The sequence below is a fragment of the Diadema antillarum genome, unplaced genomic scaffold (genome assembly GCF_040938485.1).
Source record: "Diadema antillarum isolate AM-2024a unplaced genomic scaffold, OU_Dant_1.0 seq00000992_RagTag, whole genome shotgun sequence".
Taxonomy (NCBI): Eukaryota; Metazoa; Echinodermata; class Echinoidea; order Diadematoida; family Diadematidae; genus Diadema; species Diadema antillarum.
Window position 1 is genome coordinate 135,016 of NW_027271830.1, and position 27,211 is coordinate 162,226.

The window sequence follows — 27,211 nt, forward strand, 5'->3', positions numbered from 1 at the left end:
GCGTTAGTTTGCATTAATTAGTAGTTTGCATTGAGTTTGCATTGAGTTTGCATTAGTTTGCGTCAGTTCGCATCAGTTTGCATTAGTTTGCATCAGTTTGCATTACTAGTATTAGTTTTCGTCAATTGACCCATAGTATAAGGACCTGCGATGCGATGCGCGTGCGTGCGATCCAGAAGCGAGCATCGCGTGCTACATGCCGAATACGTGTATGTGGTGCTGTAGTATACTGATAGTTGACCGTTTATGCTGAGGTAGTAGGACTGAAATTCTTCCAAAATGGGGAGGCGTTCTATCAACACCACCAAGAGTGGGAAATACATGAATCCAACAGATCAAGCACGTGAGTTTGACTGTATGGTTGTCCTCTTGTTTCTTCCACATCGATTTTAAAGTAGGGCCTAATCAGCAATACGTGTTCTGTCGCTTCCAGCCCCATGTATGTGTATTTGTGTGAGTTTAAATCTTAAACCAACAATAGTCGCGTAAATTTACAATGTGCGACTAAAAAAGTCTATACTACGGACTAGCGTAGCTAGATTACAGATTGCCTAGATTTAGTGTTAGATGGTTAGACGTCTAGAATCTATTGAGTTGTGGTGTAGATGCGTTAGAATAGGTACTGATTCTAGTGGGGATCTGATCTAAATTAAAAGAATTCCATCAGGGGAAAGAGAAGAGCTCGTTCCTTTATGTCCCCGTAGCCCCGGAGACCGCGCCGCAAGGCGCGGTCCTGGCGGCTACCTCGCAGCTGAGCGGGAGCAAAAATCACGAATAACTCCATTGCCACATTCACGGCGACTTCACAAATAAAGCACGGCTAAATTTCTATCATAAACACAGTGACAATAAAGAATGAAATATACATTACCTTTTCGATTTGGTTTTTCTCACCCATTTATCTGGAAACTGCAAGATTTTCCACATTTTTTAGGAGTAATAAGCGGCCTGCCCTAGTCAGTAGTGGAGAGACTTGCTCCCATATCCATTTTACTTACTGTAAAACGAGAAATGTTTGCGTGCATTTTAATTTCGCGAACTTCGCGAGCGCCAAGATTCGCGAAATTAAAATGCACGCGAAATTTCTTATCTACACTATATGCATTGAACGCAAGAGGCAATTTGCGAAAATTTCTTGCCACGAAAAAGGCCGTCGGCTCCAATTCGCGAAAATTTCGTGCCGCGAATATATCATGTTTTACGGTATTATAGGCTAGTATGCATCTACGCATGCGTGAACAATGACGTCAACGTTACGGACGCTCAAGGATATGAATAATGCATCATCGCACGGTGCATATAAGGTGAAATGAATATGCATCATGTAGCGAGCAATACAGCTGTCAATGCACTGCACTGCATACATGCTGTGCGCATGTGCAAGTGATTGTGAGTTTTAGTGAGCATCGATGAGCTGAAAATATTCGCCTTATAAGACAACATTTTCTGCATCATAAGCAATGAAATGCATCAAACAGTCGCCGAAATGAATCATTTAGGTTTAATCGACCCATGTAAGTATTCCTAGTAGTTTTTGTTGAAAAATTAAGGAAATATAGTGCCGAAACGGCATCGTTATGTACAACTCCTCGATCTTGATGCGAAAACTGTCGCAGTTGATGTCCCCCCGCTCAATGTGTTCGATATGTAGGCTTCCTACCCCCCGCTAAAATTGCGTGGTAACAGCTCTAGAGTCTAGGTTCACATTCTAAATGAGGGCGATATTTTGATGGGGGTTGAATTGAGTAAAAAATAGGGCATGGTATTTTTTTTTTTTTGGGGGGGGGGGGGTCATTACTAAAATACATTTTAAAAAACGTTGAAAAATGTTTTCTCTCCTCTCACATGTCTCCCTTCTTCTCTCTTCCCTCTCTTTCCTCCTTCTCCTTCTTTGTTCTTTCTGTCTCTCCATTTGACGATCGCCATTTCCAACTGACTTCCTGCATGGACCTGTAATGATAAACATGACATTATAGATGGAGAAAACATTTACTGAACCTGACAGGTCTGGGACTCGAACTCACTATCATGAGTATCTGAGCCCAGTGCGCTCACGATCGTGCTGCAGATGAGTTGCGAGGCAGAGGTAATTCTTGGCAGATATACAATGCATCAACTGTACTATGCTCGTCGTAGATGGCGCTACTTACATACTTTCTTCAGAGCCTTCGAAAGGCTCTGACTTTCTTCCAAGTCGTCTGCCTTGTATTGCTTTGCATAATAGGTGCAGTCTCAGCAATTGAAGTTTCACCCCAGTACAAGTCAACCTCAAACTTCTAGTTTTGACTGTTTTTCAGGCAATTGAAGCGCCATATGCGTAAAATGAAAGCCATAGAAGGTTTATAGGTGGATAAGAGTCTATGTCACAGTGAATTGCATAACCCAGGAGTCCGCGTCACGCTAGGACACCGGGGTCCGCGTCACCCTAGGACACCGGGGTCCGCGTCACCCTAGGACACCGGGGATTACCGAAGTTGAGCTGTCATCAAGAGTAAAGTGCGTAGGTGTTGCTAAGTAACGTTGCCTTCGTTGTCTTCTCTGCGCATCGCGCAGTCTGTAGTAATGCCAGGGTGCGTGCATATGTGCTTCTTATTATGACATCACAAAAGAAGTTTGCTAAAGCTGTCTTCCCCCTCAGCCGAATCATGAGCCGAACTGTGATCGGACCACTGACTACAGTGAATCGGACATCTTCGGACTCCGAGAAGTGGGCCAAAGCGTAAGCGCCAAAGAGGAGTCGATAGCGTAGGTCTCTATAGGAAACTTGCGCCGTGCGCCCGCGTACGCACTTGACTAAAACACCGGGACCATGCACCTTTAATGCATGCTACTGTACGTATTCATAAACAACGCTGAGCGCACCGCACCACCAGGGCTTGCAATGTTGGGATTGTGTAGTAGCGCGGGCACGTACAGTACGTATACACACAGCACACACAAAGTATGATGACATGAGGGGAGTGGCTTCTGCGCTGGTTACGCGTTTTAGCAAACCACTGTACACTCATTAACCGGTCGCTGGAAATCTGCACGTGAATGCTACATATTGGCGTTGTTTGCAAACATGATTTGGACACATTTTTGTGCATGCTTGTCAAAAGAAGGTGTAATATTGCAGTGATTTGAAAGGTAGATTTCTCGAGATAAGATAATAATTTCACCATGAAATTTGAAATATATGTTACTGACATAATTCTCTTTCATATGAAATAGTTAATAATCCACCTTTTATGGAATTTCAAAAGTTGTAAAAATGCTCCAGACACCCTACTATAAACAGGTGCATTGTGTGTGACCGATGATGTTGGACAATTCCAAAATGGTTATCTGGCCAAAATGTTTATCTGACCAAAAGTGTGTAAGCCATGTTTGAAAGAGTTTTATACTGGTGGGTGTTACAAGTGATGTGGGCAAAATTTTCCATGACTGAACGACCCTTTTGCTGAAAAAGTTTCTGTGGACGTTGAACGAACAGTGAGTGGTGAATAATTTGAAGGGTGGCCTCTTGCTCCTTAATACCAAGATGACACAAAGAAGGATTGTGGATTGATTCTACATCTACCATGCAGTATTTTGAAGACCTGAATTCCACTGCTTGGTCATGTCCCCTCCCCCCTCTTTCCCTGTGGTCATGCAAGGAGTAAAGGTTGAGCTTCATGAGTCTTTCACTGTAAGATAAGGTGCTGAATCCAGGGAGCAGTTTTATCGCTCTGCGCAGAACAGCTTCAGTCCTTCCATGATCATCAGTTATGAACCTGGGACTTCATACAACACTGCAGTATTCCAAATGTGGTAGAACCAAAAGCCTTGTACATTGGCATGCAGGAAAATGTCTGGTTTGACATTCACAAATGCACATTTAATAAGACCCAACATTTGGTTAGTTTTCTGAATAGATGCTGAGATGTGTTGATGAAGATTGAGGTCACTGTCAATTAAAACACCAAGATCCTTTTCACAGTTGACATATGTTCTAGTGTAGCATATGATTCTCCATAGAGTAGGATTGAGCAGGTCATATTGTTATTTCCAGTATGAAAAGTTCTACACTTCGGAGAGTTCAGGCAGAGGGAGTAACTGAGTTGCCATGTTAGTGACCATTTCTTTGTGCCAGTCAAGTCTTCTTGTAAAGATCAGCAGGAGTCAATATGTGATACTCTTGTGTAGATCATGGCATCATCAGCATACAACTACGAGCTAGAGATAACGTTCAGCAGATTGTACAACACAAAGAATGTTTGGCCGAGCATGTTCCCTTGAGGTATGCCGCTCAGTACATGTGTCCAGTCAGACTTTTTAAAAGCCATCGACGACCTCATGCTGAACACATCAGAGAGAAAGGCCTTGATCCGTGATAAAAGTGGATCACTGTAGTCTGATGATGGATTGTTTCATGGGCTGTATTACTAGTACAGTGCACTCCCGTTATAACGAAATGCTCGGGACCGTGAGTTTTCTTTCGTTATAACGAAATTTCGTTAGAACCGAACAATACATTAAAACAAAAACGAGGAAACCGCGCATAAAATGTCATATTCTGTTTGTTGAGTACTCATCATACACTGGAAAGCTATGTGAAATGGGATGGTACCTTTTTAATTTCATTGAAATATTACATTCAAAAGAGAGCATAAAGTTGTTTGTATTGTCACACATGTATAGAAAATGATGGTTTAGGATTCGGTTACAGTTCACTATTCCAAAGGTTTGTTTCTTACTAAAGTTTGTGACTCCGAAGGCGCCTTATTTTGAAGTTTCGCCATTCCTGGGATTCCGAAGGTTTGTTCATCTGAAGCTTTGCTCTTCCGAAGCTTCGTTATTCCTAAAGTTCATAATTTATTGTTCGTTTTCCGAAGGTTCGTTGATCGGAAAATGAAATGAGATTCGTCATTCCAAAGGTTTGTAAATCAAAAAAATGAGAAAGGTTCACTATTCGAAAGGTTCGTTGTTCCGAAGGTTTTATGATTCAAAAATGAAATAAGGTTCGTTATTCCGAAGAAGGTTTGTTAATTCCCCCCCCCAAAAAAAAAAAAAGATATGAGAAAGGTTAGTCTTTTCGAAGGTTTGGTTATCTTAAGACGATTATAAGGTTTGTAATTCCTAAGTTTTGTTAGTGGACTCGCCTTTTTCACTTTTGGATTAACAAAACTTCTTTTTTTTTTTGTTCCGATTGACGAACGTTTAGAATTCCTATCATTATCGGACTAACGAACCGTCGTAATGAGAACCATATTTCATTGTCGGATTAACGAAACTTATTAATGACAAACCTTTGGAATAACGCCAAAATGTTCGTAATAACAAACCCTCATTTCCAAACTAACGGACATTTGTGTCCGTTACATTAGGTGTATCAGATTCTGTGTGTTTTGTAATAAAGAACCTTCAGAACAAAACCTTATTTAATTTCAGATTATTGTATTACAATAACGCAAGTTCCCGTAGGAAACTGTGCGTGACACACGGAGCAAACACACAGTGATGTGAAGCGTTCGCCCATGCAAAGACGCTAAATGCTTGTTCCGCTACATATTTTCGAAAGCGATCCGCATTTCGTTATAACTGAGCACATTTCTTTTGTTTTTGTTTGTCATTGGCACTCAGAAAAGACTTCGTTATAAGGAAAATTTCGCTATAACCGTGTTCATTATAAGCGAATTTTGTACCATAGACTTTAATGGGGATAATTTTGGGACCAGAAGTTTTACTTTGTTATAACAAAATTTTGTTATAACCTTGTTCGTTGTAACGGGAGTGCACTGTATTAAAGGTGCACAGTCCCGGTAGTGTAGAGGGCGCCGTTGATGATACTGCCAATCACCGTCAGCATTGATACGAAGATTACTGAAGTTGAGCTGTCATCAAGAGTAAAGTGCGTAGGTGTTGCTAAGTAACGTTGCCTTCGTTGTCTTCTCTGCGCATCGCACAGTCTGTAGTAATGCCAGGGTGCGTGCATATCGTCGGTTGAGAATGATAATGATAAAACCCATAGTGTTCGAGAAGACTTAAAGCCCTTCTCATTCTCAACAGACGATACGTGCTTTGTTATCATGACATCACAAAAGAGGTTTGCTAAAGCTGTCATCCCCCTCAGCCGAATCATGAGCCGAACTGTGATCGGACTACTGACTACAATGAATCGGAATTCTTCGGACTCGGGGAAGTGGGCCACAGCGTAAGCGCTAAAGAGGAGTCCATAGCATAGGTCTCTATAGGAAACTTGCGCCGTGCGCCTGCATACGCATTTGACTAAAACACCGGGACCATGCACCTTTAACATATAAAGTGATACCCTACATTTTTATCTCATGAATATGGTTGTTCACAAGTTGAATGTGAATTTTATGCCCCGTCATGTTGCATACTCCATGCTTACATTCAATTTTAACTTTTTATTTCGTCAGCTCACATCTGGCAGATAGCACATATCTACTCTTTACTCATTGTAAGCTGTGCCCTTTATGTGCAGGGAATAATTTTCCTGGTATCGCATAGCAATTTGCTATGCATTTTGGTATGACTGCTATACAAAATATAATTTGCATAGCAGTTTCATTACATAGACTTGTATACCATTTTGTTGAAAATGTATGTCCATCGACAAAAATTGCTATTCAATTTAGAGAAGGAAAATTATTCCCTGATGTGGCTGAGGAAAGGAGCTTGTTTGCCAAACCAGCCAAGTACCAATCTCAGCAGGAGCAGTGGTGGAACTCTGAATGTATCTTGAGTTATGAGTCTTGACGAAATATTCCCTCGAGCAGTTGTAACACAGCTTTCTTTCTGATTCTGTTTGATTATCATGGTCATCTGATCATTCTCTGGAGTTCATACATCTCGGTGTTTTTGTGTTTCTGTAATTTTCTTAATCATTGAGTGTATTCTTATCGAATAAGTTTGATGGTGACTTGAGAATAAATACTTTCAAATATGGTGTCTTTTCAGTAAATTAATGTTGAAAACCCCCACTCCCTGCAAAAATAAGAGAATTACATAGGAAATAACAAAAGTGTATAAATTATGATAATGGTTTTAGTTTTGGTTCAATTTACTTGTAAGGCCATGAATACCAGGTATTTGCTAAATCCTATGTAACTGCATGGCAGACCCAGGATTGCTCCTGCTCCAAGTTAGTTGCAGAGCAGATCATGTTTTCAAATCTTACTTTCACTTTTCATTATACCCCCGCCACACATAGTGTGAAGGGGGTATGTAGGAATCACCGTGATGTTGGTCGGGCGGGCAGTCGGGCGGGCGGTCGGGCGGTCAGTCGGTCTGTTGCAAAATCTTGCGTCGCGAACTCCTTCTACAGTTTTGAAGCAATTTAAATGAAACTTAGGGTAAATTATGATATTGAGGTATAGATGTGCAAGACATGTTTTTTGTGTTTTTCGGTCAATGCGTTGCCATGGTAACCATAATTTTACCAAAACCTTGTGGATTGAATAACTTCCATAGTATTTAAGCAATCAATTTCAAAATTGGTATCTATGATGATCTATGATGATCTATAGGTGTAGTTATGCAAGACACTCTTAATGTGTGTACTTGACAAAGCGTTGCCATGGTAACCGCATGTTTTCTTCGAAATCTTGTGGAGTGAACAACTTCCACAGTTTTGAAGCAATTGAAATCAAATTTGGTAGGCATTATGGCCTTGAGGCATAGATGTGAAACACATAATTTTTGTGTTTGTCGGACAAAGCGTTGCCATGGTAACCATAATTTTACCAAAACCTTGTGGATTGAATAACTTCCACATCATTCAAGCAATTAAGGTCAAATTTAGTATGTATGATGATCGGGAGGTGTAGTTATGCAAGACACCAATGTGTTAATATAAGAAAAATGTGTTGCCATGGTAACCACTCATTTTTGTATCAAATTGAACTATTTAATCTATGAAGGTGAAATTTGGTGTGTATGATGCTCTTTAAGTGAAGTTTTCCAAAATGTCCTTTGTATTTGTATCGGACAATGCATTGCCATGGTAACCACATGTTTGGTTTTTTTTTTAATCCTGTGGAGTGAACTTCTTCCACAATTTTCAAGCAATTGAAACCAAATTTGGTAGGCATTATGGCCCTGAGGTATAGATGTGGAACACATAATTTTTGTGTTTGTCACACAAACCGTTACCATGGTAACCACAATTTTACCAAAACCTTGCAGATCGAATAACTTTTCCATCATTCAAGCAATTAAAGTCAAATTTAGTATGTATCATGATCTAGAAGTGTAGTTTTGCAAGACACCAATGTGTTATTTTAAGGAAAATGTGTTGCCATGGTAACCACTCATTTTTGTATCAAAATAAACCATTTAAGCTATGAAGGTCAAATTTGGTGTGTATGATGGTCTTTAAGTGTAGTTATGCAAAATGTCCCTTGTGTTTGTAGCATACAATGTATTGCCATGGTAACCACACTTTTTACCAAAACCTTGTGGAACTCAGTGTCAACTCTGTAATTGTACAGTAAACTAAAATTATTCTGTTTCCAATTCGACAAGTGCACAAACTTGGTATTAACGTCATTGCCCTCATGACATCACATACTATAAAGCGACACTAGGGGCGGGGGTATTAATCACCTTCAGTGATAATTCTAGTTACCTCTAAAAACTTTTGCCCCTCCCCAGCTTATCTTACACTATGTCATTATCAAGATCTTTGTCTAAAAGATATTTGTAGTGAAGATCATGCTTTATGAAGCTTTTTGATTGGCAGATTATTTCTCAATAATGATTTGGCAAAAACATGTAAGGTGTCTTAAACTAATTTTCCATTGATCTGGTGGATGTACATGCAGTGTTTTACTTTACTCTTCTCCTCTTTACGAAGATATATACCTTGTATATAGATGGTGTATAATATTGCATTTTAAAATTGTGCCAACAGTATTTCATTTCTATAATTCTTCCTTGTTTTTGCAGGAAAGGAGGCCAGGAAAAGAGAGTTGAAAAAGGTAAAGACATTACCAAGTAATTAACAATCATACATGTGTAGTGCCTTTAAAATCAGTTCTGTCTTGTGAAAACAATGAATAGTTAAAGCTGCAAGTCAGTCCAATTGTTGAATGAGCTGAATGGGATGTGTGATGAAAATTTTGCCATCTGTGCCTCTAATGTGGTTGTGAAGCTGCATCTTCATGAGTGGCAAGTCCTTTTGTTTCATTCATAAGGTACTTTTTTCCCCCTTTTCAGGACATCTTTAGATTCAATTTAACAATATAGGATTCATATGGTACTCATACCAATTGAAGGTAAAACACTACAAAGCAAGTGACATTAGTTGTAGATAGCCAAGGAAGTTATATACCAGTATTTACATGTACAATAGAAGTGGAAGAAAAGTGGAAATTTTTGCGCATTTCGCGCAACCAGACGCTGGCGGGACAATAAAAGCACGCGATTGTTTTTGCGTGCCATCTGTTCCAGTAGTTGATGTATTGATTCCGCAGAATTAAAAACACGCGAAATTCTTCTTACCCTGCCAAGCGCAAAAAATTAGTCGCATGAAAATATCCACTTTTACAGTAGTGTTTATAAAGATCATAATGTGTAGAATCATTTATTTTGCCATGTGGATCAGATATCTGTTAGGAAAGTATGATATACATGTTTATTCTGTTGATTGGAAATTAAATTTGTTGAACTGAATTCAAAAGATTTACGTGACATGAAAAAAAAAAAGGTGCAACAAGGTAATGGGCATGAGTGTATGCCTGTATACCAAATGGTATGTGTGTTTTGATGAATGTTAACCCGTAGAGGACGGACTGATTTTACTACAACACGCATTTCCCATAGACACCTACCCGAGTATACTCGGGACTCGTCCTCAACGGGTTAATGTGTCATTTTTCCTAAATTGTCTCACAGAACAAAAAGCAGCGTATGGCTGTGAGAGCAGCTGTACTGAAGAATAAAGACCCACTTGGATTGCTGCAAGACTTGGAGGCTCTTGATGAATTAGGTGAGAAGAAAATAAGATAAAACAAAGCCAGCAAAAAAAAAGCAAACAAAAGAGCAATCAAACTCCAAATAAAACCATGCTGCTAGATTCTGTACATACAATCAGAAGTCCCACTATGTCTACACGCACATATGATTGCAGGACATCAGCGGTCACAAAGGTCTCTATCTGAGTGAATTTTCTCAACAATTTTGCAGTTAGAAGTTTTTAGTATTTGTTCTATCTGATCTCTTTTTAGAAATATATGTCTATGTAGAGGTGTTTGTTAATGCTGGTGAGTCATTCAATATTACCTCTGGAATAGCTGTCACCAAATGACAGGTAAAATGTGCACAGAGTCATTTCATTTTTCTGTTGGGAGATGGTAGTCTTATCTTTGAATGAGGACTGCAAGTTAAGTTTTAATGTCTTGATGTTTGTAGATGAGTGTTCTTGGAGTAAGAGTGTACACACTGAAGGCATGTTTTCTCAGTGCAAAATTAAAGTGGCAGAAGTACCAGAAGTAGTTGCTTTTAGTGTGGTTATTTTTTCTGATATTTTGGAAAAGATTAAGGTGGCTCCCTTGAATCATGTTTACCAGCAAGCATGATTTATGCCGATTTATAATTGTTTTGCTCTTTCTCTTTGTAGAATTGAATCCAGAGGTCAACACAGATCTCAATGAAAAGGTCATCAAGGACAAGAGGAAGAAGATAAAGGAGACATTTGACAGAGTCCTCAAGCTTTATGTAAGTAAAGAATATCTTGAACAAGGTAATGTAATTTTCATGATACCACAGAGTTTGTAGAACTAAGAATGTAACCATTTGACATCATGCCAACAGATAGTCCATGGGCAAGACCCGAAAAATGGGTTGTTGGTACCATCTGAGGTGGCACAACCTTTTTGGTGTCAGTTTGTTTGTCGGGCATAGATATGCTTATCAAGCTATGATAGCATTTCCAAATGAGTAGCTTAGTCATAATAAATGAATTTTTAACCAATTTGGTCTCGTTTTTATATCCCTATACTTCTGAATCGAAACTAAACCGCTATACAAAGAAGAGCACTGCCTTCTGTATGTCCACAGGTGTTCTGTTGTAAACGCGGTGCGCTTAGTCTTTATTCAAGGCAGCGAAGGGAATATCCAAAGGGTTATGATGTCCACAGCTGTCACGCGGTGCGCTTAGTCTTTATCTAGACCAATGTACCGTTATCATATCTAAAGTTCCTCATAAAAGGGATTATCTATACTGTTTTTATACTACTAACCGGGGGGCCAAAAGCTGAAAACAGAGGTCGAGTTGCACTCTCTCTACAAACTAAGTAGACCATGCTTATTTTCAAGTTTTTATTGTAACAAACAACATTCCACTGGTCTACCTCAAAAAATTTGTTGCGAAAGCCTCCAAATCCAAGATGGCGTCCAAGATGGCCGCCATATTTACTGAATGTGTTATTTAAATGATAGAATTTGATAGAAACATCAAATTTCAACAAATGTGATGTCATATGAAAGAGAATGAAATTTTTTACAAGTTGATACCATTTTTGTGGGTTATTGTGATAACTGGATTGAGATTTTAAGGAAAAAACACTCATTTTTTGATATTTTTCTGAAAAAAGGAAAATCATGAAAATGCTTGATTCAGCATAAATCAGAGAAAGACTGATGGATTATCTTGAAACGTTTCAAGATTTTTGTTTGACATATAATTAATATTCGGAGAAAATTAGGGGTCAGTACCATTTTTGGTTCAGGAGTTATAATGTCTCAAACTTGAAAACTCACTACGTAAGAATGGCCACTTTAGTTGTGACCAAGACCTTGTTGGTCATAAAAAAGTCTGCGCGCGCCAAGACTACTACACGCACCACTGGCACTGGCGCTGGTAGCAGCGCCAGTAGTGCGTGTAGTAGTCTTGGCAAATGCAGACTTTTTCTTTGACAAACAAGGGTTTGTGCCTGCAAACTAACTTTTCATATCAAGTGGTAGCTCAGGTGATACTGATCGCTATTATTTCAAAGTAGATTGTTCTGAAGCAGATGAGATGAAGCAAACAAAATTTCAAATAGAGGTAATATCTTGAAACTTGGCACCAATCTTGTTATAGATAGTTTAAGACACAATTTAGATCAACCGCTCAAAAAAAAAATCAAGATGACAGCCATCAAAGTTGGCATAGTGTATTGCGCCAAATTAAATGTATTATTTCGATTTTGATACAATTTTGTCTGTTGTGATATCTTAAACCGTCTTAGGTTTTTATGGACACATTTTTAAAACCAGTGATATTCTACTCTCCGAAAAAGAAAAAACAAATCGAGTGGAAGTTTTTACTTTTGATGTGAGGAGTGAATAACAGAAAACGGTAAATTTAGAGTGAAATTGGAGTGACTTTTGAGTGAAAATGTTCATTTTCACTCATTTTAGAGTGACCTTAGGCAGGGCTCCACACTAACTTTTATTTTTGGTGGCCCAAAGGCAAATATCTGACCTTTTTTGGTAGCCCGAATTCTTCATTTCTGACATTTTGGTGGCCCGACGTGCGTTTTTGGTGGCCCCGGGCCACCGGACCAACGTTGGTGTCGAGCCCTGCCTTTGAATAGGGATCACTCGTCACTCTTCGAGTGATCCCCGAGGTCACTCTAAAATAAAATGAAAATGCACATTTTCACTCTCGAGTGATCCTGATATCTAATATGGGAAAGCATCTACCAATGGCATAAGTTCAGATCAATTGTGACACTATAACCCACATGAAATCAGCCCAAAAACAATGTAAGAAAAATCTGATAACAGTAAATACAGTTTCAGCATGCTTATTTGTAAATGTGAATATACAGCACGAGTAATCAATTTGGAAAATTTTATTCGAACAATATACTGAAAAGTAATTTCGCACAACACATTTAAGAGCAAAGTTGAGAAATTGCCGCCATGTCGGATTTTTTTTTTTTTTTTTTTTTTGGGGGGGGGAGGGGGGTTCGGATCAGAAGGGCTTTCAAGGACATCTACGGATCAGACATTATTACACATATACCATCATCATTCACTTTTCTACAACAGCAGAGTAACATACAAGTAAAAAAGCATATAGTATCTTTGATACAGAAGCATTTCTTTTTTTATCAAAGATTGGGCCTTACCCAAACACTGGAATGAGCTCCACCCCCCCCCCCCCAAAAAAAGACCCTCAATATAGTTTACACTAGTACAATATCGTTCGGATGTATAGAATAGGATGTATCAAATTATAAGTTATAAGTTGAGATTTAACTTTGACGCAACACACTTAAGGTATTGTTTGCCATTGGGAGAGATATCACATTTGATTTATATGTGCAGGTTAGTTGTATTACAAAACATTCTACCATGTAAAAAAATCATAATAAAGCCTAAAACATACGGAGATATCACCATTTCTTTTCAAGAAACCATAACCATGATAACTGTTAACAATTTAGTATTTGAATTTAAATTTGAATTTGAATTTGAATTATATAAAGAAAAACATTCTTATCAGATCTATTTAGTACATCTAACAATATTTAGCATTAAATATACTGATTTAAGTTTGTACATTAGGTGTTCTATCCCTAACTCACAGTTTAGAACTAGTTTGATAAAAGCTGGCTTTTCGTTTTACGTGCACTAATGGTAAATAATGCCTTGAAAGACAACCTCGATTAATTACCGCCATCTTGAATTTTGTGTGGATACTGTTTTTATCGCTAATTATTACATATTGGAAAAATTTGTGCCAAATTCCAAGCTTCCATCTCTTTTTGTAAAATACTTTCTGTTCAATCTTATCTGCCTCAGAACAATCTACTATGATGAAATGCTACAGTAATAGCGACCAGCGTCACCTACCACTTGGTATGAAAAGTTAGTTTGCATGCAGGTACTTGCAAGTCACTAGACCATTACAGTATTATATGTGACCATGTAAACACATTGTATGCAAAATTTATAATGCATGAATATAATTTTTTTCAAGTTTTAGATGTTAACTTGTCAACAGTGTATGATATTGCCTGTAATTCCAGAAATATGAATTATGTCTCAATCTCAGTAAATCTCAATCTCAATCGTAGGTTTCAAAATAATTCTTCAGTTCTTCTTTGATAAATACTAAATCATGCATTTTTTTCATTTCTTCCGTTTTTCAAAAGAATATGAAAATATGGATTCCCCCCCCCCCCAAAAAAAAGAGAGAAGCAAACAACCCCCCCCCCCCCACCCCAATTTATCACAATACACAGCTAAAGTGGTATCAACTTTTAGGAAGTTTTGCTCTCCTTCATATGACATCAAATTTGTTGCAATCCAATGTCTCTATCAAATTTTATGTTTGAAATGTTAAATTCAATAAAAATGGCGGCCCTATTGGACCGCATCTGTACTTTGGAGGTTTTTGCAACAAATCTACTGAGGTGTACTTACGGAACATTGCTTAGTATGCTTAATATTATGTATGGTTTTGTTTATAGAGAGAGTGGAACTCGAAAAGTAAGCACGATCTTGGATTTGACCCTCTGTGACGTCTTTGGGAACAGATGCGTGCAAATACATATTATGTAAAATGGGATTTCAAGTTTGAGACATTATAACTCCTGAACCAAATACAATACTGACCTCCAAATATTGATTATATGGGAAAGATTTTAATTTCTGCATGGTTTTCATAAACATTTTTAATTTAATTTTTTGGAACTTTTTAGAGAAATATTCATGGTGCATTCTGAAAAATGTCTCCATAAAAACCTAAGATGGTTTGAAATAGCATTAAAATGTTCAGAATATATAAAAGCCATATAAATAGACACCAAAACAGACAAAATTGTATAAAAATCGAAATGATACATTTACTTTGGCGCAATACACAGATGTCAACTTTGATGGCCTGCAATCTTGAATTTTTTGAGTGATTGATCCAAATTGTGTTTTAAACTTTCTATAGCAAGGTTATTTCAAGCTTCTACCTCTATTTGAAAGATATTTTTTGCTTCATCTCATCTGCTTCAGAACAATCTATTTTGAAATAATAGCAATCAGCTTCACCTGAGCTACCACTTGGTATGAAAAGTTAGTTTGCAGGCACAAACCCTTGTTTGTCAAAGAAAAAGTCTGCGTTTGCCAAGACTACAACACGCACCACTGGCACTGCTACAAGCGCCAGTCCCAGTGGTGCGTGTAGTAGTCTTGGCGCGCGCAGGCTTTTTTTACGACCAACAAAGTCTTGTCACAACTAAAGTGGCCATTTTTACATAGTGAGTTTTCAAGTTTGAGACATTATAACTCCTGAACCAAAAATGGTACTGACCCCTAATTTTCTCCAACTATTAATTATATGTCAAACAAAATTCTTGAGATGTTTCAAGATAATCCTTCAGTCTTTCTCTGATTTATGATGAATCAAGCATTTTCATGATTTTTCTTTTTTCAGAAAAATATCAAAAAATGAGTGTTTTTTCCTTAAAATATCAAACCAGTTATCACAATAACCCATAAAAATGGTATCAACTTGTAGAAAATTTCATTCTCTTTCATATGACATCAAATTTGTTGAAATCTGATGTTTCAATCAAATTCTATCTTTCAAATAACAAATTCAGTAAATATGGCGGCCATCTTGGACGCCATCTTGGATTTGGAGGCTTTCGCAACAAATTTTTTGAGGTAGACCAGTGGAATGTTGTTTGTTACAATAAAAACTTGAAAATAAGCATGGTCTACTTAGTTTGTAGAGAGAGTGCAACTCACTCGTTAAGTAAGCGACTTTTTGGGGTTTGGCCCTCCGGTTATACCCTATCAACAAATACATCAGTTTTAAACAAAAATCACTCTGTTCATTTACAATATCATTCATTATAATGTATCGTAGTGTACCGATACATTGTTTTTGCATTATCTTATATTGTTGGAGGGAAATAAAGCGACATTGGCGTGGTATCAGCGTTTTCACCGTAGCGTTTTCGCGGGAAAATGATAGATAATTGAAAGATACCGCAAAATTCACCTGGAATTGCTTTTGTTGTTGTTGTTGTTTTTAGATAAAAGTATATACACTGTATCATACGCTTTGGATATTTCCTTCGCCGTCTAGAATAAAGACTAAGCGCTGTGGACATCATAATCTTTGGATATTTCCTTCGCTGCCTTGAATAAAGACTAAGCGCACCGCGTTTACAATAGAACACCTGTGAACATACCATAGAGCTGCATTTTACAGCTCTATGGAACATACAGAAGACAGTGCTCTTCTTTGTATAGCGGTTAGTTTCGATTCAGAAGTATAGGGATATAACAACAAGACCAAATTGGTTAAAAATTCATTTACTATGACTAAGCTACTCATTTGGAAATGCTATCATAGCTTGATAAGCATATCTATGCCCGACAAACAAAATGACACCAAAAAGGTTTTGCCACCTCAGATGGTACCAATATCTGGCCTGGCCCATGGACTAAGAATGAGATGTATTGTTGAGTAACTATAATCAAGCCATTATGTAATTTGATTTAAGTAGTTTCTTAGGCATGTTAAGGTGCAAATCTGCCTTTACGAACAGATTGAGAAATAAAGGAGCATGTAATGGTGCAATTTTTTGTCTCATATTAAAGAAGCTGGTAACATTGGCAACTTTTGTTTACCTCATATTCCACTGCAACTTACATTTGCATGAAGGGTTTTTTTGCTTTTTGTTTTGTTTTGTTTCTTCTTTTACAATCTGTTTTTGTATAGGTGGATGAGAATTCAGAGCTGTTTTCAGCATAGATTATCAACCTAGTGTTTCCCAGAATGTACTGTGTGAGAAATTTGCTGTAATATTCAGCATTCATTTGTTTGCACACATACAGCTGTGTCAGAAGTGGGAAATTACAGTAGGTGTAGATGGAATGGAATGCATGAAAACACAATCCTAGTCTCAATAATTGCAAAGATAGAATGGGAAGATTTACAACCCTCTCATTCCATCATCTGCTCCCAGTACCCTTGTGATAGGAAATGTGGGTGTGATGCAACAAGGTTTCTTGGTGGATTAGTATTGTTTTATTCTGAATCTGTGCAGAGTCGCGAGGATTCAGAGCGGTACAGTGAGTTCAAGAAGGCGGAGAAACAGTATGAGAAGAGACGTTCAGAGAAGGTCAAGACATACGGTGAGTGATTTCTTGAAGCACCTGCATGCACTGTTCACAATGTGAAAGCCCAACACTTTTCTGTCGTGTGTTTGCCTCATGAATGAAGGATCTCATCCCTCTTAGAATTTATGAAGAAACTTAGATCCATATTTGTTTTCTTTTTTTTTATGCCTCCGCCACGAAGTGGTGGCGGAGGCATTATGTTTTCGGGTTGTCCATCCGTCTGTCCGTCCGTCCTTCCATCCGTCCGTAATGAATTTTGTGGACAGCATAACTAAAAACACCTTTTGAGGTATCCCAATGGAACTTGGCATGTATGTGTATTAGGGGGTGAAGTTGTGTCAACTTTTGGGTGCACATGTTCAAGGTCAAAGGTCAAAAGGTCAAGGTCAAATACATAAAATTTCACTATTTCCACCATATCTATGCAGTGCCTGAAGATATTTTCTTGAAACTTAGTGTATACATGTGTTACCCAATTCAGATTCTCTGGTGAAAAGTTTGGGGTCATGAGGTCAAAGGTCAAAAGGTCAAGTAGAAATATTAAAACTTCACTTTTTTCTCCATACCTTGGAAATTGTTCAAGGCATCTTCGTGGAACATAGTATATATGTATACATGTACTGACTGGCAGTGATTATCTAGACAATTTAGGGTTCATGGGGTCAAAGGTCAAGGGCAACACTTCAAAATTTTACTATTTCCCTCATGTTTATGCATTGCCAGCAGGATTATTTTTTACACTTGGTGTATGCTTGTAAATCCTAATAGAGATTTCTGGGAATTTTTTTTTTTCTTTTTTTTTTTGCCTCAAAGGTCAAAAGGTCAAAAATCAAGTGAAAGTGCTGAACTAACTTTTCCTCCATATCTCGGAAGTGGCTCAAGTTATCTTGAAATTTACTACATATTTATGCATGTTCTGCCTGACAGTGATTATCTTATGAATTCTAGGGTCAAAGGCCAGATGAAAATGGTAACAATTTACTATTCAATACAGAAATTGCACTTTTTCTCCATACCTTGAAAATTACTCAATGCATAAACGTATGAATGGGTCAAAGTCAAGTTAAAGTCCTTAAATCCCCAAATACATACTCTCCTATTCATCCAATTAAACCTAGGTCAAGGAAGGTGAACATTCAACACATTTGTGACAAACTTGTCATTTTTATATTTGGCCAATTTTGTGAAAATGTAATCACACATTGTCCACATGTACTACAGTTGAACCTCTATTATCCGGCCTCCCTTTATCCGGATCTCTCTATTATCCGGACGCAATCTCGCCGTGATTTTTTTTTAAATAATTACGGGAAGAAAGAGGGATTCCCAACTCCTTGAGAACTCCTACCCAAACACACATGAATTACATATTACTTCCAATATGATTGACATACATTGCATCAAATTTCCTTCCAAATTGCTTACCTTCAGACATTTCAACATCCCGAAACATCCCCAAATGTAACAATGAAAAGGTTGCAGTATACACATTACTACATGTGGTACTACAATGGGCTACATCAGTACATGTGTATGTATATGTACATGTTTAAAGCATTGAGTCTCCCGTATCCGGCCAAATCCCTTATCCGGATGAGCCCCGGTCCCGACTTGTCCGGATACGAGAGGTTCAACTGTATCTAGACCTATTAGGAGAATCATGCATTATGGCGGAGGCATACCAGTCGCCATAGCGACATTTCTAGTTTATAACATATTTTGTCATAGATCATAAATTCTTAGGATATCACCTGCCTATAGGTGGTTAAGTACAATATGCAAAGAAATATAATACAGTACTACAATACAAGATACAAAGACACAAGAATACACAAACATTTGCAGACGAAGATAATATATTAAATAAAACTGTTTTAGAGCAAAAATAAAATGGTGCAATCCTGACGTTACTTATATTTGAGTTGATATCAAGTAGTAATAAATCTAAGCACTCATCCAAATATGTGAGGCTATCAAGTTTTTATTTTACATGCACAACAATCTGCATGACCAAAGTCTGTAACCCTGTTTGCTTGACTCCTACTAAGAAGAAGAAGAATTTCACATGTTGAAGATAAGTTTGCAAGGATGTTGAAGGAAATTTTTATTATGGTTACCAACTTTGGTGTACCTTGATGTTACTTTTCATAGTGGCCTTATTTGAAATGAAACCAAGAATATCAATTGTATTAAGGTGAATTTTTCTTGTGAAAAGTCAAAGCGTATATAAATTGCACGTCAGCTGTAGTAATGTATGATACTGTAAGCTGTCATTTTCTTGTACAGATATTTTTGCGAATGAGGAGGTCACAGACATTTTCACGAGATGTTTTCATGAATTGACACCAACGCTGTCATAAATGCACTGTTATCCTTGCACATGGCAACATTTTCATGTGTTGTTAAATTTGCAGTCCAACTGTAATTCACAAAAAAAAAATAATTCCCTTGGGAAAGTAACAGCTTATACAGTAATAAACAGTATTAACCAAGGTGCTCTGAAAGTTCTTCTTGTGTTGACCATTGCCTTTTGGTGATAAGCACAATCAGGGTATGCAATCATGACTTTCTCACTTTAAAAAATTGTAACTTCTAAAAGAATGCACCAACTGACTTAAGAATTCACATGCAGCATGCTAAGACATCAGTAATCACATGTGGTAAGACAATAGCTAATTTATTCTCATTTACTGTTAATTATTAAAGATTAATTACCAAAAAGTCCCCCCAAACCCACGTAATGCGTCAAAAAAAGCGTTTTACAACTTACGTAAAATCAAGATTTGAGGTCCATATTTTAAGTCTACCCCTATGTGTTTGGTATGAAATTAATGGATTTTTTATTGGCATTGCTTGCATGCAATAAAAAACAGTGGTTCTTTCAGCTGGAGAAAGTTATAAGGTCTGAAGTCCCATCCTGGTAGGAGTGTAATGCTGGCTTATTTTTGTGACATTGTGACCTTTTAACCCATGCTGTACAGCTATACATGGAGAAACAGCTTATTTTTCTGCTTTTCCTGAAAGTACTGAAGACACACTACAATATAGTGCGCTGTTTGCCAATAAATGTTCAGCCAGTTTTGAGTTTTGAGCCATTTTCAAATGCTGAGCAAATTAAGTGCAGCCGTTTTTCAGTATTTTCAGTGAGGTGTATCCTAATTTGACTACTTTAAAGAATCTTTTCTCCTTATTGAATATCCTTGTTTTTTTAACCATGAATTGTACATATGTAGAAATCTATTGTGTGAAAATTTTAGCAAATTTGAGCAATAGGAACTTATTTTTTTATATTTTTACAAATTGCTGAGCATAAAAAAGTGCAATACAAGCCCATGTTATACTGCATGAAGGTCATATGATAAGTGTTCAGTGTTCATATTTCAATGCTTGTTCAATTTCTAAAGATATCATAAGCAAAAACATGGTATTTTGGCTTAATATGTCATTGTTTGAGTGTCACAGCTTAGATATCAACTCAAGTCATCATAAATCTCACATTCATTCTTCTATCTGTGTTTACAAATATGAGAATTGATCCAAACACTGTGCGCACATTCAAGGTCAAACTGTACAGATAATTTTTTGATGGAAAATATCATATCTTCCAAAGTACCAGCCCTAATCTCATAAAAATTTGTAATAATGGCCACTATATGTCTGTTACCTATTCCTGAAAGTTTCGCGTCTTCACCCTTTGGCAAAAGTGAAATATGATAAAATATGTAAAAGTGGTTTTATTTGAATTCAAAATAATGCCTACAAAATTGATCATCCATTTCGAGATGTGAAAATATGAAATTTATTCATATTTTGTGATATGTCATGGCTATGTGCTGGTGGTGAATGAAAGGGATATTTATCAGGAATATCTGACAGCAATATGAGATGAAAAAAACATTCTCCTTTTTTTTAATGAATTTTTCCAATATATTAGTCATTTCAATGTAATTCGACACCCCTAATTTAAATGCTAATTTATGCGCAGTTTAATGCAAAATTTTGACTCTTTCTTTACATGAAATGAAAATTTGAACACTCAGCTACAACAAACAACAAAAAAAGCATTTTCACCAAGTTTTTTCATTTTTGCCCTGTTACACAATTGCATACCCTGGTTGTGCTATTGACCTTTTGTCTTCACTGTTTGTGCCATTTTTGTGCAACTCTATTTTCTTGTACAATGAATGTGTCTGTTTTCATTGGTTTTGCATTTGAGACCATCACATGTGACATCAGGAGAGTTGAATGAGTTGATTATTCTTGCTTTTCTACAGAGGCCATTCGAGATGCCAGACAAGTTAGTGTGGATTCCATCCCGCTTCCTGAGGCTCCCAATGGTGAGAATATATCATCCTTGTCATTATTGCAACAACAGTATCGTAGTGATATAGCACCACTTGAAAATCAAAATTGTGTAACAGTGTTCCACCCTTTATACAAAGTCATTAGTTCATACCAGTCATATGTAGGAAGGGTTTATGAAACCTACATGTACTATTCAAAACCAAAAAGACAGCTATGGTGTTTAGTGGCATGTTTGACACAGATCAGTCAGATAATCTCTAGTTCATGCTAACCATAGGATCTGTTCTTCAAACATTTTGTTGTGTGAGATATATGTTAGTTTGGCAGTCATTATATCAATTTTATTAATAAAAAAGATGTTTATATGTTTTCTTGCATGACTTTTGTATTTCACACATTTGAAAATCATATCTCTGAAATTGCTGCATATTTCCTATCATCTACTGAAAATGCAACATGCCTTTTTTGTGTCGGAAACCATAAATTCACTTATGTACTGAAATACATTGTTTGTGCTTTGAGTGAGGAATTGTACACATCGTGACAGTGATTTCCATTATCCACATGATTTCAGAGGCATCGAAATCATGTGTAGTAAGGCATACATCACGGTGATGATTCCTGTAAAATTTACCTTGAATACAGTTCATATGTTTACTATCTCTCTCTTTGCTTTTGATGTCATTGTCGTCTATTTCATGTTTCAGCCATGTCTGCAATACCCCTCCCCCAGGACATTCCCCTCCCTGGGGCTCAACCCCCATCCATCTTGAAAAAGAGCTCATCTTATGGGTAAGGACATGTATCTTCATATAAAGGTACCATGATTGATAACCCATTGAGGACGAGCTGATTTTACTATAACATGCATTTCCCATGGACACCTGCACAAGCATACTTGGGACTAGTCTTCAACGGGTTAAGTGTCATCAACCAGGCAAAGTGACCCTTACTCACATCAATTCAATAAGTTCACAAAAAGCAACAGATAAAAGCCCACCAAGGTGCTAAAATGTTATTTGTGTGTTCTACAAACATCAAGCAAGAACTCAAGTGCTCCTTGCAAATGAGACTTTTTAGATAGTTTTGAAGGACTTCTATTTCTGCATGAGACATATGATGATGATGATGATGATCCACAGCATTTGTATGACGCTATCTGTTTTAAAAACATTCAAAGGCACAGACTCCCCCAAGAGAGTAAGCAATTGAATGCCTGGTGAAAACAAAACAAAACAAAACAAAACAAAACCCTAACATATATTGCACTTATTATCAGTTTGATTTCCATGGTGATTTCACAAGAGAATATTTCTTGTGTAATCATGTCAGTACAACTGAGACCATCAGCACCCTACCATGAAAGACATAATACTGGTACATAACCTACATATTGCAACTTGCTTTCAAACCAGGTACCATGGCAACAACTAAGTATGCCTAAAAGTGATTGGCTGTTAGTATATCACTCGCATTCATCATCTTGGACAAAATCTCTATGGCGCACAGTCCACTATCTGCTCTTACGTGTAGCCATGTAATATCAAGGCATGCACAGTGCATGGGTAGTATACCATTTAACCTGATATTACAACTGATGTAATTTCTCTGTCCACAGGCCTCCTCTTATGCCCCCTCCATTCATGGCACACCTTCAGCCCACGATGCCTACCCTGACATGGCCCTACTGTCTTCCCAATGGTAAGAAACCTCCAGGCCCTCCTCCGGGATTGCCTCCTGGGGTGGCTGTTCCTCCCCCGGGGCCCCCCATGGGTCTGCCACCTCACCTGGCAGCAGCCCATGATATGGAGCAGAGACTTAGGGCAGAAGGTGAGACCACTTTTCCTTCCGAATGCCAGAGGAAAGCTTTAGGAACAATGGACTATTATAACATTGATATTAATGACATCTTCTGATTGCACTTTGTCTTGTTATATTCTGTTTTGGTTTTCATGCTTTAGATGGAACTTCTGTTATGTTGTATCGAATATATATCTCATGTCCTTTTAATCTCCTTTAAATGCAATTTTCTTTGGCTATGATATACATATTCAGAGGATCACTTTTGACAAGCCTTGTGCATACACGTAAATATTGACTTTCCAAGCATACATATACTTATAAAAGAATGTTATATGAAATCTTTGAAACTGTATGGAGTTAAAGTGAATTGATGTGATCCTCATTACCAAGGGTCTCAGCTACCCTCATTCCGAGTGTCTAGTGCCTTAGGCAAGGTTTTTACTTTCCAGAGCTGTATAGTATAAATTTGTACTGTAGACCCTGGTGTTGTGGCACTTGTTACCTCTACTTGACATGTTTGTCATTTGCCCAATAGGGATGGACAACTCTTCAGATGAGGAGAATGAGGAGATGGAGGAAGGCCAGAATGAAGAGAAGGAAGAAGATTCAGACGATATGGAGACGGACGAGAGTGACATGGAAGATGAGCAGGACAAAGAGGGGGCAGAGAGAGGCAGAAGGGATGACAGCGATAGTGAAGACAGCATGAGAGAAGAACGGGAAAGAGATCAGAGGCGGGCAGAGGAGGAAGAGGAGGAGATGGGACGATCAGAAATGATGAGGAGACGTCATAGTGATGATGATGATGATGACGATGATGACTACCGGAGGAGGAGAAGTCGAAGGAGACGCTCCAGTAGTGATGAGGAGGACTCGTACAGAGACAGAGACAGAGACAGAGACAGGGACAGGGACAGGGACAGGGACAGGGACAGGGACAGGAGAGGTGAGAAATCATATCTCTTTGCTAAGTTCAAATGTTTCTGCATCCCAATAAGAGCAAAAATGGTTAACAAACCCTTTCCAATCCAGTGGAGCCTGTCATGCAAGAGTTCTTGATAGCTTTGTAATGATAGTAAACACATGCACTGTACTTCAGTCAAGTTACTCTTCAATGACAGGGAACAAGTAAGAGGGCTCTCTTCTATTCAATTGTGCAAAGTGCTGTTTTCCATGCACTGTTATGAAGTATGAAAATAATGGTTCATCTCACTAGCTTGTGTTTCGTTCGATTGTGGAAGCATATTCTAAGCTATTGGTAAAAGAGTGATGACTAAGTGTGTGATAGGCTAAAGACATCTTAGTGGAAAAATGCTTCAAACATTACAGTCATTTCATGCCATCCAGTAATTTCATGCCACCAAGTCATTCCTAAAGACAGTTTTGAACCCGAGATAGGGAAGCATTTTACACATGAGCATTTACATACTCACTGTTCTTTGCTTCAAGATGAAGGAACAAAGTCAATCTCTGGTGTGACTGTTGTCGCATTCAGGCCTTACATCAATTTCAACTTTGTATCATATGTAATGGGGCCCATCTCAGTGCAGTTCAAGATATTTACAGGTAAACTCGTGAGGTATCTTACCAAATACCGGTCATCTCTGCTCTGTTTCCAATCAAATGAAGCCCATGTTACATGCGAAGATGAATTGATTGGGTACAAACTGAATGACACTGGCATTGCCACTCATTTTGCACAGGGCCTAGATTTACTTCTTGTGAGATCAGTGTTTAAAACGAAGTGCACTCTCACCAGTGTTCTTTTATTGCTATTGCAGAGAAGCGTTCAGTCCGCTTTGCTGATGATGACGGTGCAGGGGTGACAGACACCAAGCTGAGCCAGAAGCTTCCTCCTGGAATGACGCCCCTCCAAGCCAGGATGTTGGCTATGGCAGGACAGCAGATTCCTGTCAGTACAGCTGCTGAGGAGGAGGAGGAAGAAGAGGAGGAGGAAGAGGAGGAGCCACCAAGACACAGGAGAGCTCATGAGGATGAGGAGGAAGAGGATGACCACGGGGAAGAGGAGGTTGAGGAGAGGAATGAGGAGGAAAGAATTGTTGATGCCCAGCTAGAAGACCTGAGGCAGGCTGCTGTTGCTGCCAAGGCAACAGCTGCATCTGTCCTGCCACTCCCCACTGCTGTGGGAATTACTGCCCAAGCTGGAGTGGTACCCCCTGTAGCCCCCCGTGGACCACCAGCTGGTCCACCACCAGGGCCTCCACCCACAGCGCCCCCAGGATTTCCCCCAGGCTTACCACTGCCAGCTGGGGTGCCTCCCAACTTTGCCAGACCTCCTCCACTTCGTCCACCTCCTCCTCCACCCCGTCTGATTCCCCCCGGCCCTCGAGCAGGTCGCCCCCCTGCACCCCCACCAGGACCTCCTCCAGGTGTCCCACCACTTCTCCGTGGAGCACCACCTCCTCGTCTGCCTTTGCCTCCAGGCATGCTGCCCCCTCCTCGTCTCCCCATAGCCCCTCCATTGCGTCCTGGGATGCCTCGCCTGGAGAACCCCAATGTTTTCTCTGCTGCTCCCATGATCAGGCGCCTTCCAACAAAGGCAGAAGAGACAGCAGAGATCAAATCCTCTGCGACCATCGAAGCCAAGCCTCAGATCAGGAACCTAGCAGCAGATGTTACACGGTTTATGCCAACGTCACTGCGTGTGAAGAGAGATGCCAAGGGCAAGACGAAGGGACTCAAGTTGGCAGGTGCAGAAGAACCCAATGTTGCGCCAGCAATGAAACCAAGTCCTGCCGTACAGGCAGCCACAAAGGATGATGCCTACGATCAGTTTATGAAAGAAATGGGAGAACTTATGTAGACCTTTTTTATGCATTTATTTTGTTTGGTGTAATCTCTGGCAACATAGACAGAACAGATTTGCCAATTGGGTCTCTCTTTTGTACTAAAATTGACAAGCACGTGACAGTGGCTGTGTTATAGATCAGTGATGCGAAAGCAGCTACTGATCAGATGAAACAGAATTTGAATAGATCCTGTTTCTTAATGGCATTTCATGTTGGATGGGATGGCACAGTGTAAATGTAAATATATGTAAATTATTTCATGTAACAAACAACATGTATAAAAATAGGTCTTGATGTCTAGATTCTGTGTTAAAGAGATATGCAGTGGATATTACTGATATTGACATGTAACATCACATATCTGATCTATCATCATCAGGTAAAACAAGCACTAAATGTAAAAGATGCATGGTTTTGCTGTGGTTTGTGGCAAAGCATTTTCAACCCTGTTTTTTCACATTGGAATCAATAGCTCCAATGATGTCTTTGCAATGGAATGGTCACATGTACATGTATTTGTGAGGCATCAGCAAATTAGAATCTCAGACCGTTTCAATAAATTGCATTTCTTTTGTGATAAAATCACTTCATATGTATTTGCAGTAAAGAGTGTAACACTTCTCAGTATTTTTATGCCTCCGCCACGAAGTGGTGCCGGAGGCATTATGTTTTCGGGTTGTCTGTCCGTCCGTCCGTCCATCCGTCCTTCCGTCCGTCCGTAATAAATTTTGTGGACAGGGTAACTATCAAAACCTTTTAAGGTATCCTAATGAAACTTGGCATGTATGTGTATTAGGGGGTGAAGTTGTGCCTATCAACTTTTGGGTGCACATGGTCAAGGTCAAAGGTCAAAAGGTCAAGATCAAATACGTAAAATTTCACTATTTCCTCCATATCTATACAATGCCTTATTTTCTTGAAACTTAGTGTATACATGTATTACCCAATTAGATTCTCTGGTGAAAGTTTTGGGTCATGAGGTCAAAGGTCAAAAGGTCAAGTTAAAATATTAAAACTTCGCTTTTTTTCTCCGTACCTTGGAAATTGTTCAAGGTATCTTCATGGAACATAGTATATATACATATACTGACTGGCAGTTATTATCTAGAGAATCTAGGCTTCATAGGGTCAAAGGTCATTGGTCAAAGGTCAAGTGCAACGCTTCAAATTTTTACTATTTCCCT

At 38.6% G+C, this 27,211-nt stretch overlaps 1 protein-coding gene across 1 annotated transcript; it reads left to right on the plus strand.

Annotated features, from left to right (window-relative positions):
• The first annotated feature begins 194 nt into the window (after window positions 1-194).
• Window positions 195-27,211, plus strand: LOC139742259 (uncharacterized). Its single transcript, XM_071652837.1, has 10 exons — window positions 195-343; window positions 8,935-8,966; window positions 9,883-9,976; window positions 10,607-10,704; window positions 17,037-17,124; window positions 21,384-21,446; window positions 22,122-22,206; window positions 23,033-23,244; window positions 23,753-24,163; window positions 24,999-27,211. The coding sequence occupies exons 1-10, from the start codon at window positions 280-282 to the stop codon at window positions 26,039-26,041; spliced, it is 2,190 nt and encodes a 729-aa protein (XP_071508938.1). The 5' UTR covers window positions 195-279; the 3' UTR covers window positions 26,042-27,211.

What these genes read in the sequence shown, in the direction of transcription:
- LOC139742259 (XM_071652837.1), top strand. Translation starts at nt 280, where the DNA reads ATGGGGAGGCGTTCTATCAACACCACCAAGAGTGGGAAATACATGAAT. An exon ending in AGAGAAGGTCAAGACATACG is followed by an intron (nt 17,125 to 21,383) that starts GTGAGTGATTTC and finishes GCTTTTCTACAG; the next exon opens with AGGCCATTCGAGATGCCAGA. An exon ending in AAAAAGAGCTCATCTTATGG is followed by an intron (nt 22,207 to 23,032) that starts GTAAGGACATGT and finishes CTCTGTCCACAG; the next exon opens with GCCTCCTCTTATGCCCCCTC.